The 12,432-nt window shown below is 42.9% G+C and overlaps 1 protein-coding gene across 1 annotated transcript in view; it reads left to right on the forward strand.

The window, feature by feature from the left end:
• ORC4 (origin recognition complex subunit 4) overlaps window positions 1-9,520 on the forward strand; it is a 28,004-nt gene extending 18,484 nt beyond the window's left edge. The window contains exons 9-14 of the mRNA XM_048485465.1: window positions 1,698-1,871; window positions 3,640-3,726; window positions 5,973-6,081; window positions 7,573-7,668; window positions 7,757-7,824; window positions 8,477-9,520. Of these exons, the coding sequence (XP_048341422.1) occupies window positions 1,698-1,871; window positions 3,640-3,726; window positions 5,973-6,081; window positions 7,573-7,668; window positions 7,757-7,824; window positions 8,477-8,659 (717 nt within the window). The 3' untranslated portion in view covers window positions 8,660-9,520. The remainder of the gene's footprint in view (window positions 1-1,697; window positions 1,872-3,639; window positions 3,727-5,972; window positions 6,082-7,572; window positions 7,669-7,756; window positions 7,825-8,476) is intronic.
• Window positions 9,521-12,432: the final 2,912 nt, after the last annotated feature.

A 12,432-nucleotide genomic window follows, 5' to 3' on the forward strand; every position in this document is an offset into this window, starting at 1 on the left:
TTCTAAAGGGGGATATGATTGAAGTCTATAATATTATGCATGGGGTAGAAAATGTCAACAGAGAGAATTTTTTCTCTTTCTCACAATACTAGAACCAGGGGGCATCCATTGAAAATGCTGGGGGGAAGAATTAGGACTAATAAAAGGAAACATTTTTTCACGCAACGTGTGATTGGTGTTTGGAATATGCTGCCACAGGAGGTGGTGGTGACCACTAACCTGGATAACTTTAAAAGGGGCTTGGACAGATTTATGGAGAAGTTGATCTATGGCCAATCTTGATCCTCCTTGATCTGAGATTGCGAATGCCTTAGCAGACTAGGTGATCGGGAGCAGCAGCAGCAGCAGAAGGCCATTGCTTTCACATCCTGCTTGTGAGCTCCCAAAGGCATCTGGTGAGCCACTGCGAGTAGCAGAATGCTGGACTAGATGGACTCTGGTCTGATCCAGCAGGCTCCTTCTTATGTTCTTATAGGTATAGCCGAGAGCAAGTTTTCATGGCTGCGCTATTTGCCTTAGGATTCTTTGTCCAGGATTCTACATGTTACAATTTTGTATGCTGATGCCGCTGATGTCAGAGCTAGCAAATCTAAAGAAATTCTTAGAGTTTTGATTTTCTGCTCAGTATAACTTAAGCCATTTAGAAGATTACTGTTCCTTGAGCATCAACAAAGTATAACTAGTGGAGTCAAGGTTGAAAAGCAAGCTCAGTCAAAACTTGATGGTTGACAACTGTGCCCTAATCTCCAGCAGTCTTTGGTTTGTTTCCAAACATATTGCAGCATATGGTACACATCTAGGGATTCCAAGAATTCTCAGGGGAAAGGTGGATTAGCCAGATTATTACTGGTGCAATACCGGAAACAACATAACCTCTTAAAAGGTTATCTTCATGAAGGTTATCTACCTTCATAAAGGATGGTTTATGATGATTATGGATGAGTTCATTCCTGGAGGGTGGGGTGCTGAAACTCCTCAAGAGTTAGTTGACTCCTGCGCTGATGAGGGGCATTTAGCTGGTGCAGAGGCACTTGTGCCATGCTGGGGAGGTGCGTGGCAGTTTGCCACTTGGGTGCCAGCACTACTGTGCCGCCAGCATAAGAATCTGTGCCAGTGCTGAAAGGGTTGTTTTTAAAGTGAGGGCCAGCTTTTGTCAGCTTCTTGAGCCCTTTCGGCCCAGAATGCTCCCATTTGCTGGGGTAGACTTACGCCTGCAAAAAGGTAGGTGCAGCCCATGAAGCTGCATAGAACAGTTCCCCAGGAGTTCGGGGTAATGTCCCCGTTGGCTTGCTGGCCATAGTGCAGCAAGTCTTTGGAGGTGCCCCCCCACCAAAGGATTGCACTGCCCAACATATAAATATTAATGTAAAACGGTTATTTTCAGAAAGTTAGTATAACATGGCGATAATTTTTTAGGAGCTGAAACAAAGTAACAAGAGAGGCAAATATGAGGCATGTCATTGTTTGATATACAGGCCATTGTTGTATTTGTATAATTGTGAAATGTAATTATGATTATTCAATAGAGCACGTATGTTGAATTGACAGTTGCACTTCAGTATTTGTTCCACACTGCAGAAAGACAGCTTGGATCTATTTTTCATAGCCAGTTTATTTGAAATTTTAGATGTTTTATATAATTGTAATAATTAGGCTGAATAGTAGTAGTAGTGGAAGCTTGTGTTTTTTCCCCCTAGGATGTTCTAGAACTCCTGGAGAAGAGAGTGAAATCAAGATTTTCCCACCGACAGATATATTTAACAAGTCCTTTTGATTTTAAAAAATATGCTAGTGTTTGTAAAGAGCAGCTATCCTTGCCTTCAGAGTTTCCAGAAAAAAACTTTGCTCAGAAATGGAATAAGAACGTGCAGGTAAGAAGGGTAGCAGTAGCCAAGCATTTGAAATCTCTTGCTGAATGTCCTTCAAACAAGCAGACTGATGCGATGTTGAAAGTAATAAATGGAGAACATACATTTTTGTTTCCAAGAGAGTAATTACATTTTAAAGTCATAAAACATTTAAGTGAAATGATAGTTTCATAGGGTAGCCATGTTGGTCAAAGAGCTAGATTCAAGTCCATTAGCACCTTAAAGGTCAACAAGATTTTTGGGGTGTGAACTTTCAAGTCTCCAAGTTCCCTTTATCTGAGACAGAAAAGCTCATCCCCCAAAAATCTTGTTGGTCTCTAAGGTTCTACTGGTCTTGAATCTATTTCTCAATTAAAAGATGCATGATAGCCAGCATCTGAAGTACAACTTGAGAATGTCTAGAGCCTCTTAGGCTCTTTCAGCACGGGCGGAATAGAGCGCCTAAGGGACAGCAAAAACACCATCCGTGGGGAAGGGTTCACACTACTGCCGCCGCTGCATCGCAGCAGCGCTGGCCTCGCCACCCTAGAGCGGCGTGAAGACGCTGCTTTTTGGAAGCAGCGTCTTCCAACGGCAGCGGCTGTAAGGCATATCCTTTTCCACCCCACTGTCCCTGTTGCCTTACCTCATCTCCTGGCGCGTCACAGAAGCCAGGGGACACGCCCCCTGGCCTGTGACCCCAGAGCTGCCGTTCCATCCTGCAAGGGGGGGTGTCCCCTGGCCTCTGCGACGTGCTGGAAGCCAGGAGACGAGGGACGGCGCAGCAGCTCTTTGTGTGGAAAGCGGCCTCGCCAGCCGCCACACCTGCACCCCTACCATGACCGTCTGTGCTGGTCTGGAAACGGTTCCGGAGGAGGTGCATCAAGCATTATTGTTTAGGCGCCGACGACTTCCAGCTTGGCTACCGTCATGAAAGGGCCACTCAGCTTCATAGATCCTGGTCAGTTGCCATGATCACTAGCTGCCAACTTGCATGCTGCCTGACTGCCTTCTCAACCATTGACTATTTGGCAGTGTGGCTTTTGTGCAGTCCCACATGTGCAGGCCAGGTACAGAGATGAAACTTCTGAAGATTTCTATCTCTAGGGCCACTTTAACGTTCCCTTCCCCTCCAGTGTGCTGACGTTTCCTGCCCAAACAGGCAAACGAGCTCTCCTCTCTCGCCTTTCTTCACTGCCATGGAGTCCAGAGTCTCGGTTTACCTCTGGAAAAAAATTTGGTGAGATAAAATGGCTGTCTTGCATCTTTAAACAGGTGCCTCAAATCCTGACCCCAAATTCACTATTTTATTTATTTAGAACATTTTTGTGCTGCCTTTCAATCTTGACACACAAATATTAAAACATTTCAACAATTAAGAACATATTACAATTCTAAAAATTCAGTAAACAATTCAGTAAACAATTGACACAACCATCAACCAGGGAGGAGGGCCAATATATTTTTGGGGAGTATGCCGAACAAAGCAAAATTGAACAAGTGCGTAGTGACAATGTCCTACAAAATGGTGTTTTATATGGAGTCTTTTAGTTTTAAAGACTGGCAGAAAACGGTTTTCTAAAATCTTACTCGGTGTGCTTCCTTTGGACATTTTTGTTATATGCTTCTTTTGCCTTCTAAAAACGGGAGGCATCACTGTGATCATGTTCCAAACATTGTATCTTTCCCTTGTAATTGCAACTTCTCATGATGGAAAAAATATCTGATTGTAAAGACTTGTTTATGTAGGCTATTCTGGAAACCATTACTTTAAACAAAAAATCCATTCTAGTCTCTCATCGAAGACCGAACCGTACAGGCTGTGCTGCAAAATCAATTCCATTATAGTAAAGATCTGCGATCGCTCTACATGCTGTTGGTAAGTTGATCTTCTGAAAAAAATCTGCTGAATTTAATTTCTGTGGTTACTATAGCATTCTGTAGGTGTTAGTTTACTATCCAGCTTTCTTGCAAGGAACCTCTTTCTTCCATTCTCTTTTACTATCCATCTTCAATAATTTTGCATCCTATTCAAAACAAGGTGCTCAAAGCATCATAAATTGTGCTCCTCTCCCTGTTTTATCCTCGCAGTTCACAATGACTCAGAGAGGTAGGTTAGGCTGAGAATGATTGATTGCCTGAAGGACAAGCCAGTGATTTTTATTTTTTTTGGCAGTGGTGACTGAGGTCTGCTTTTTGACATTTCATCTTTTCAGATTCAGGGTTTTTTTCATTAGGCTAGAAAATCTGTTGATGTATTTTTTATCAGGACTGAACAAAATTAAACTGTGGACATGTAGTTGGATGAGAGCATGAGCCAGTATGGTTTGAGTTCTATGGCAGAAGAGGCAGTTGAGCTGGAAGGAGAAAGACAGATAAAGACAGAGGTGGCAAACAGGCTCAAATGTTGAGGATTTTAATAGGTTTTTTTTTCAGTGGATAGGGAATTATTACAGAAACAGGTTATGCAATTAATGTAATGTTGTTAGGCAGGATTGTCTAGATGCCTTTGTAATGATAATTCATACTAGCTGTCTCCCTTGTTCTAGCTCTTGAGAAATGTCGTAGTCCATCACCCAGAACAAATTACTTTCCCTGTCTTTTAATATATTTTGCCAAATGTGTACTAGTGGATCTACATCACTATCTACATCTACAGATAGAGGCATTGAGCATGCCATATTTGTGTATTAGAACCTTCTGACTGAAATATTTTAAACATGTTAAAACATTTAAAGTATTTCAATCAGATTACAAAGCAATTAACACATTGATTAATGTATCTAATTCTCAGGATGACCCCATTTGTGGATGCTTCAATCTGGTGACTGGGGCCATGAGCAGACAAGACAAATCTTTCCACAACCTGAGAAAAGCCCCATATTTGCAGAAAACTCTGAAATCAAACTAAATAATGGCGGGAGGATAAATCTCCCTCAGTGATAAAAGGTGTACCTGTAGCTTTAAGGAACAGATATCCTCAGTGGCATTCATAACTGTAGTGCCAGCCTTGAAGACTTAGTTTCTGTCATGAAATGGCAAAGGGAGGGGACAGTGTTCTTCCCAGGGCTGTTTTGGCCTTTGCTGGAGGACTTCTCGGGACCAGGCCAGGCAGCAACCCATTTAGGCCTGGCTGTTTGCTGCTATTCAACAACGGCCACCTACAGATGCTAGTGTATTGTAGTAGTCAGAGTAGGACAGTGATGGCGAACCTTTGGCACTCCAGATGTTATGGACTACAATTCCCATCAGCTCCTTCCATCATGGCCAATTGGCCATGTTGGAAGGGGCTGATGGGAATTGTAGTCCATAACATCTGGAGTGCCAAAGGTTCGCCACCACGGGAGTAGGATATGTAAAACCCAGGTTCAAATCCCTAATCTGCACTGGAATCTCATGGAATGACTTTGGGCCAGCCACGCACTGTTAGCCTGACCTACTTCACAGAGTTGCTACGATGATAAAAAGGAGAAGAGAAAAAAAATAAACTGATTTTGGTCCCCATTGTAGAGAAATGCAATATATAAATGAATAATAAATGTAGCTGAAGGTGGGACAGCAGATAAAATATTATAGGCTGATCATTATCAGGAGAAAGCAAGGAAAGCTGAGGAGGTGGGGGCTGCCAGAAAGGGGGGGGAAGGGGAAATAGTGTGGTTCTCAGGAGAAGTTCTCAGGAGAAGAAGCGAACGTTGGAGTCGGTGGGACAGATAAAGGGACATTGGCTGGTGGTTGAGAAGGAAGGGGAGGAAGAAGAAGAATAGTGGGAGAGGGGAAAATGCAAGTCCTTGCAAGTCCCTTGCTTGTTCATAATATCCTTGGGTGGCAATCCTCACAATACCATTGTTCAGTTATTGACTGCATCAGTTTAAGATGTTCCAGCTCTGATAAATGTTATATGATTAATATTGAGTTCTGTCTGCAGGGCGTTATGCACCATTTCTAGAACAACGCCAAGAAGAAAATTAATTCAGTTAATGTTCATTTGAATAGATGTAAAGTATTAAATCTTTTAAAATTATCATTGGAACCAGTACAGAACATTCTGGGTCAGGACTAAAATGCACATTTTTCTATTATAGATTTTTACAGGATGCATTTGACATTGTTTTTTTCCCCTTGTAGATGCTTGCTTTAAGCAATGTAACTGTATCCCACCCGTACATCACTGCATCGGATGTTCTCGAAGCAAGCAAACTGTGTGGAACGGACTCAAAAGCCAACATTGTGCATGGTAGGAAGACACTGTTTGTTCACAGCCTTAGTGGTGTTTGGCTCCCTACAGGCACAGGGTGAGCAGTTCTGGAGCTCTGTAATGCCTAGGCCAGAAACACTTGCAGCAGTACCTTTATCTGCCATTGGTAACACATCTGGGAAATAGTCATTCTCGCTGAATAGCTTTGCTCATCCTTGCCATAAATCAGGGGTCCCAAAGTGGGGCCTGCCAACCCCCTTTCCTGGCACTCACAAAATTTTGTTACGAAGTGGGTGGGTCCAGGTAGGCTTTTTTTCCAGCAAGGCTTCTGTTTTAGCCATTGGAGATTTGATTGGCTATGCAGGTTTTTTAAAATGTTGCTTTGGCAGCAGCCACCACTAAAAAAAAAGGGATCGTCGCTGTGTGACTGAAAGTAAGCTGTGGCGGTCATTTTATGCCCGGCTCTACTTCCTGCGGCAGCTATTTTGTGGCAACCAATTTGTGGCTGTGCCCACCGGTTGATATCAGAATTCCAAAGGTGCCTGCAGGCTCAAAGAGGTTGGGAACGCCTGCTGTAGAGTTACCACTTTGTGATTTTCTTCAGGTGCCAAGTTCCCATAGCTGTCCATATGCATGTTCCTGTAAAGGGCAGGTGAAAATCAAAGTGTGTGGAATGGAGTACATGTAGCATAATTGGTCTTGCATTACTGTTTGTATCAGTTCAAATGGAAGGTATTCTACTACAGTTGTGAATAATCCAAGGTAAAGGGACTGAAGTTTATAGAATTTCAGCCTTGTTCTGCAGCCTACCGAGTATCCTGAAATTCTGCTCCTGGGGGCCCAGGTGACCTCACAAGACAAATTAAGAAGGGCCCCTTCTGCACAGGCCGGGGAGGTGGGCTCATATCAGGGCACCCGATGCCGGTGGAGCCCTGAGACCGTTCACACGCTCTCATGCGAGCGACTAAGCGGCTGCCAGGGGCCATGGATGCATTTTCGCATGGAGGCGCATCCGTGGGTCCTTTCCTCGCCACCTCTTGCCTCATCCCTTCACAACTTCGCAGGCAGGCAGGGATGAGCCCCTGGGCCATGGGACAGCCCCTGTTCCCCTGGTGGCTCTGCGAATGGGAGCTGGGGAGGGGATTCTACGAGAATTGCTCAGTGAGCGATTTGTCTGTTTAAAGCAGCTGTGCTCCGCCATAAAACAAAAGAATCACTTGTTGAGTGATTCTCTTATAACCTGCTCCGAGGCTGATGGAGCGGGTTGGGGGCAGTGTAGAGTTGCGTTCTGGGCGAGAACTGTGCAAAGTTAACAGTCAAAACAGTGTTTATACTGCCCCTAACCCGGCTTTATTGACCTGTGCGGAGTGGGTCTGGGAGTAGGGAAGCTAGCAAGCATATCACCCCTTCCACACAGGAGGGTCTTTCCAGAGCAGTGTCCTTGTGCCTACAGAACAGGCCATTCGGATCAAACTCCACATCCTGAATTCTCCATTTCCATGAAACAAAACATTTTCTTTTCTCTCACAGGTCTGTCTGTGTTGGAATTCTGCCTTGTAATAGCCATGAAACATTTAAATGATATTTATGAAGGAGAGCCTTTCAACTTTCAGATGGTTTATAATGGTGAGATGGTATCACAGTGGCTTATTTCTAGTTATTAAACTCGTGGCGTATTACTTCCAAATCAGTAACAATATGCTTGTTTAAACAGAGTATCAGAAGTTTGTTCAGAGGAAGGCACATACTGTCTACAGCTTTGAGAAACCTGTGGTTATGAAGGTATTTTTAACTTGTTCTTGTGGGTTATTTGATGATTGGTAACATATTGTTTTACAGATGAGTACTTTGAAACTATTATAGTATTGCTGTACTTGATTGGAAACCATCATAATATTTGTTGTACAAAAACCATGATGCCAAAATCTTAAGATAATGTCTAGGATCACAAATAAGATTTTGCACTGATGCCTGTGTCTGTAGTGGGTTTTCTGGGATGTGTGGCCATGACCTGGTAGTTTTTACATCTGTGGGCAAAGCATCAGTCACAAAAACTGCCCGAGAACAGCCATACAATCCAGAAAATCCACAACAGCCAGTTGATTCTGGCCCTGAAAGCCTTCCACAATACCGATAATCTGTTTTTATAGTGTGGTACTATACTGCCCTCTGGTGTATATTTTGTGTTTGTGCATAGCTTCCCACATTAAATGTGGAGAGTTCAGAATTGAGTCGCTAATGAGAGTAAAATTAGCTTGCTGCCCCAAAGCAAGGTCTAGGTTCAATAGACCTAGACATATGTATCCTGTTTCTGGTTTTGAAATTCTGAATTGAAGTATTTATGTAACTGTAATTTTATTTATCCAGTCTGAGTTGTTTTCTGTTTCTTAACTAATAGGCTAGTGAACAATTATTTGTTTTTTTTCTGTTTTAGGCATTTGAACATTTGCAGCAACTTGAGTTAATAAAGCCTGTGGAAGGGCTTTCTGCATGTGCACAAAAAGAATACTTGCTAATGAAACTACTTTTAGACAACAATCAAATAATGGATGCTGTGCAAGTCTACCCAAACTGCCCAACTGATGTCAAACAATGGGCTACGTCTTCACTCAGCTGAAGGATAATCTTGCTCCTGAGAGTGACACTGCAGCTACTAATTGGCCGGGCTGCCTCTCATTGCTACCAGAGAAAAGATAACCCAGCAGTTACTCCAATTTTAGAATGTGCTTTGTTACAACAAGAGTAGTATCTATTTGTTGACACCAAGGTTTCCAAGAAAGTATATAAATGCCAATTTCAGATTTGGTCTTCGTGAGTCTGCAGGTCAACTTCCTGGCAATTTGTGAAGTGCAGCTGGCTTTTCATGTAAATTATGTAGTATCCCTTGGAAAAATCACTGCTGCAGAGTTTCATGCAACTTGAGCTGAAGGGGTAGAAAGTCCATTCAGTCAACAGTGTGAACAGCTTGGACAGCTGTTGCTGAGTTGTATTACAGGTTTTTGTAGGATGACTGTCCTGCTTAAATCCAGCTGAGTATATAGGGCTGCTCACAGTGCAATTTAGGATCATGTTTGGGCTGCTTGAGATACCTGGGAACATCCTGCTCTTCAGTGCTGCATAACACCACAGCCAGAAGAACTCACCTACTTCCTGATTTTTGCTATTCACACACTGATGTTCAATATCAGTTTCTACCATAGTTTCCCCACCTTGGAGGAAGTACATTCATTCAGCCTTGAGTCTTCTAGGAAGTAATTTAGGATTACTTGGGATTTGTTTGTTTTTAAAGCTGATAAATTGAGAAAGGGCTATACATATTCTTTAATGACATGTCCTGTTTATCTTACCCTATAATGAGTTTGTGTTGCTGTGGTTCTGTGTCTTTCCCTTTTATGGTTAGTGCTTTGAGAACATATCTCTGAACTGTCTATCCAATTTTAATTTTATGTACATTTGTAATAAAAAGATTCAAAAGTTATCTGGGCTTGTGATGTACTAAGAGCTGGCAGCTTTGGAAACAGTCTCACAGTTATATTTGAACACGGAGGGGTTTTTAGGAGAAAAGTGACAGAGAATAGGCCTTTCCCTGCCTTGCCTTAAAAGTTCTCATCAGCTTGTCTTATCCCCCCATTTCCCACTCCTTAACAACTAACATGGCTTTCAAGTGTTACTTAGTCTCTTCTGTTTTACAGCAGGATTAGCTTGGACACTCTGGCGGATTCCGCATGGGCCAAAAACAGCAGGGTGAGAACGATGTGAAAACAGTATAAAATGGTTTAAAATGGTGTAAAAGGGTTTATGCTGTTTTCACACCGCTGTTTTTGGCCCAGGCGGAATCCACCTATGTGCCGATTTTGGATTGAAGAAGAGGCCGTTGATTCAAATGACATCAGAATAGGATTTGTTGTTGTCACAAAGCCTTTTTTTCCTAAGAGATTTCGTCTCGTTTTCACTTCCCCCCACCTCGATTATGATTATATTATATGCTTTTGTCTTTCTGTTAGTGATGGTTGGGAAGGTACTGTTTCCTGTCTTCTGAGAGATAACAAAGGGCAGACAGCAGGAAAGGGGCGACCTTTCATAACTATACCCTTAATCGTCGGATACAATAAGCCTGCAAATGGGAAAAGCATGTCTGGTCTGGCCTTTTACTCCTTTTGTTGACTCTGTTCCTAGTCATATAATACAACTAATTTGGTAATTTTGGTACACTTTTTTTGGGGGGAGGGGCCATTTAGCCTTAGGACACATCCCTGATTCTGCCCAGTCATGGGGGAGGGGGCATCTCAAGTCAATGCTGTTGATGAGATTGAGGAGCCTTGGGTTTCGCCCCATGTGGGATTTTCTGATAAAGCAGGGTTTTGCCTGCAATCAGGGTGCTCTATCGAACCATAGGTTCCAACACAAGAACACCATGACTCCTGGACTGGAGGGTCTCGGCCACAAGTTGCGCGAGGTGGCATACCTTTTCCCCCTCTAAAGCTGTGTTTGCTTAGAAGAGTTAGAAAAAAAATTGGGGGAGGTGTAATTTGGATGAGCTGGACTATTAACTATCAAGCCTTGCTATTTGTTTTTGCTGTGTGTTAAACAAGGTTTCTGGCTGAGACTAGTGAGGTTACTTGTTATTGTTTATTCTACTTACTCTACTTAATAAAATTGTCATCAGTATTTCCTTGCTGTTTTGGGTTTCAACACAAATTCAGTGGACCCCTTGGATATCACACTACCAGTTAAGCAACTAAGCCAACCTTACAGGGCTGGTTAGCTGTTTTGTTCCCAACTCTGGAGCAGGGCAGGGCTACAATTTCGGCAACCAAGAATTTCCCTTGGCTTAGGGCAGGGATCTTCAAACTATGGCCCTCCAGATGTTCATGAACTACAGTTCCCATCAGCCCTGCCACTTGGCCATGCTGGCAGAGGCTCATGGGAATTGTAGTCCGTGAACCTCTGGGGGGGCATAGTTTGAAGACCCCTGGCTTAGGGGAACTTGACAGTCATTCTTGGTCATCTTAAGCCAGAGTTGTTGCTGTTTCACAATGGGCTTTAGCAGCACCATAACTTACTGTTCTGCATTGGGGCACATAAATGCTTCATATGTATTGTTGGAGAGAACATTCCAACTGACTCTGTTAAATGCTGATACTATGGGACATTTTAACAGTATCCCACTGTAGGACCGGATTATCTCAATTGCCTGTCAGGTAAATGTGCAATTTAAAGTACAGCTACGTTGGAGCTAAAGCCTTCTTGGGCTATACCAGTGATGGCGAACCTTTTCGAGACCGAGTGCCCAAATTGCAACTCGAAACCCACTTATTTATCGCAAAGTGCCAACACCGCAATTTAACCTGAATACTGAAGTTTTAGTATTAGAAAAAATGGTTGACTCCAAGGCGTACGTTACTCAGGAGTAAGCTTGGTGGTAGTGGGGGGTGGCTTTGGATTTGATAGCAACCGTGCAAATCTTCCTTTTTCCAACCGGTGAATCACTTCGCAACCCTAGGAGGGCTTACGCAGAAGCAATCTCATTGCCAGCAACTGAGCTTACTCCCAGGTAAAGGATCACGCTTTAGTTCTTCACATGAAAATCAGTGGGGTTTAACAGCGCTTAACAGGGTTACCTATACTGCTTCCCCAAAACTATGTCTAAAGTTTAATGCTAATAATCGAACCCAGCGGCCCAAGCCAGCCTAGATGTGTGGGGGGAGGGGTGATTTACCCCCCCCCCCATGATGAACTCTATTTGTGCGTGCCCACAGAGAGGGCTCTGAGTGCCACCTCTGGCACCCGTGCCATAGGTTCGCCATCACTGGGCTATACTGATACTAGAAGTTAACATGCTTGGTGTATAGCACTTCAGTGTTTTAAATCTCTGTCCACTCATCTATGCCCAATGCAGGGATGATTTTATTATTTATCAGAGTATGAAACATCAGCCACCAGTTCCTTCAGCTTTTGCTGGAGCAAAACACATGGCTATCCAACTTACTGTTGGAAATAACACTAGTAGGTTTGGACAAGCCAACCCTTTTCAGTTGCATTAGATTGAGCAGAACAGATACAGAATTTTTGATTTAATGGATAGTGTTGACTGGAACTGGGAAAAGAAAGAACACAAGAACAACTTCCTCAAGCCCTGCTGATTGTAACCAGTCAGCATCCTCCACCTGAATCTATTTGCCAAAAGTTCTAACTCCAAGGCTAGCAACGTAATTCTGTGTTGAGTTATAGAGTTAAGCACTTTAAAGTTAACGGGTGTAGACTGGAGTAACTATTGTATTGCAATATTTTATTTCATCAGTATCAGCTCTTTATATAAACCATTACTGATGCATGGAAATCAATATCTAAACTCCACAGTACTATATACATTGATTCAATAAAACTACT

Source organism: Sphaerodactylus townsendi, linkage group LG02 (genome assembly GCF_021028975.2).
Source record: "Sphaerodactylus townsendi isolate TG3544 linkage group LG02, MPM_Stown_v2.3, whole genome shotgun sequence".
Taxonomy (NCBI): domain Eukaryota; kingdom Metazoa; phylum Chordata; class Lepidosauria; order Squamata; family Sphaerodactylidae; genus Sphaerodactylus; species Sphaerodactylus townsendi.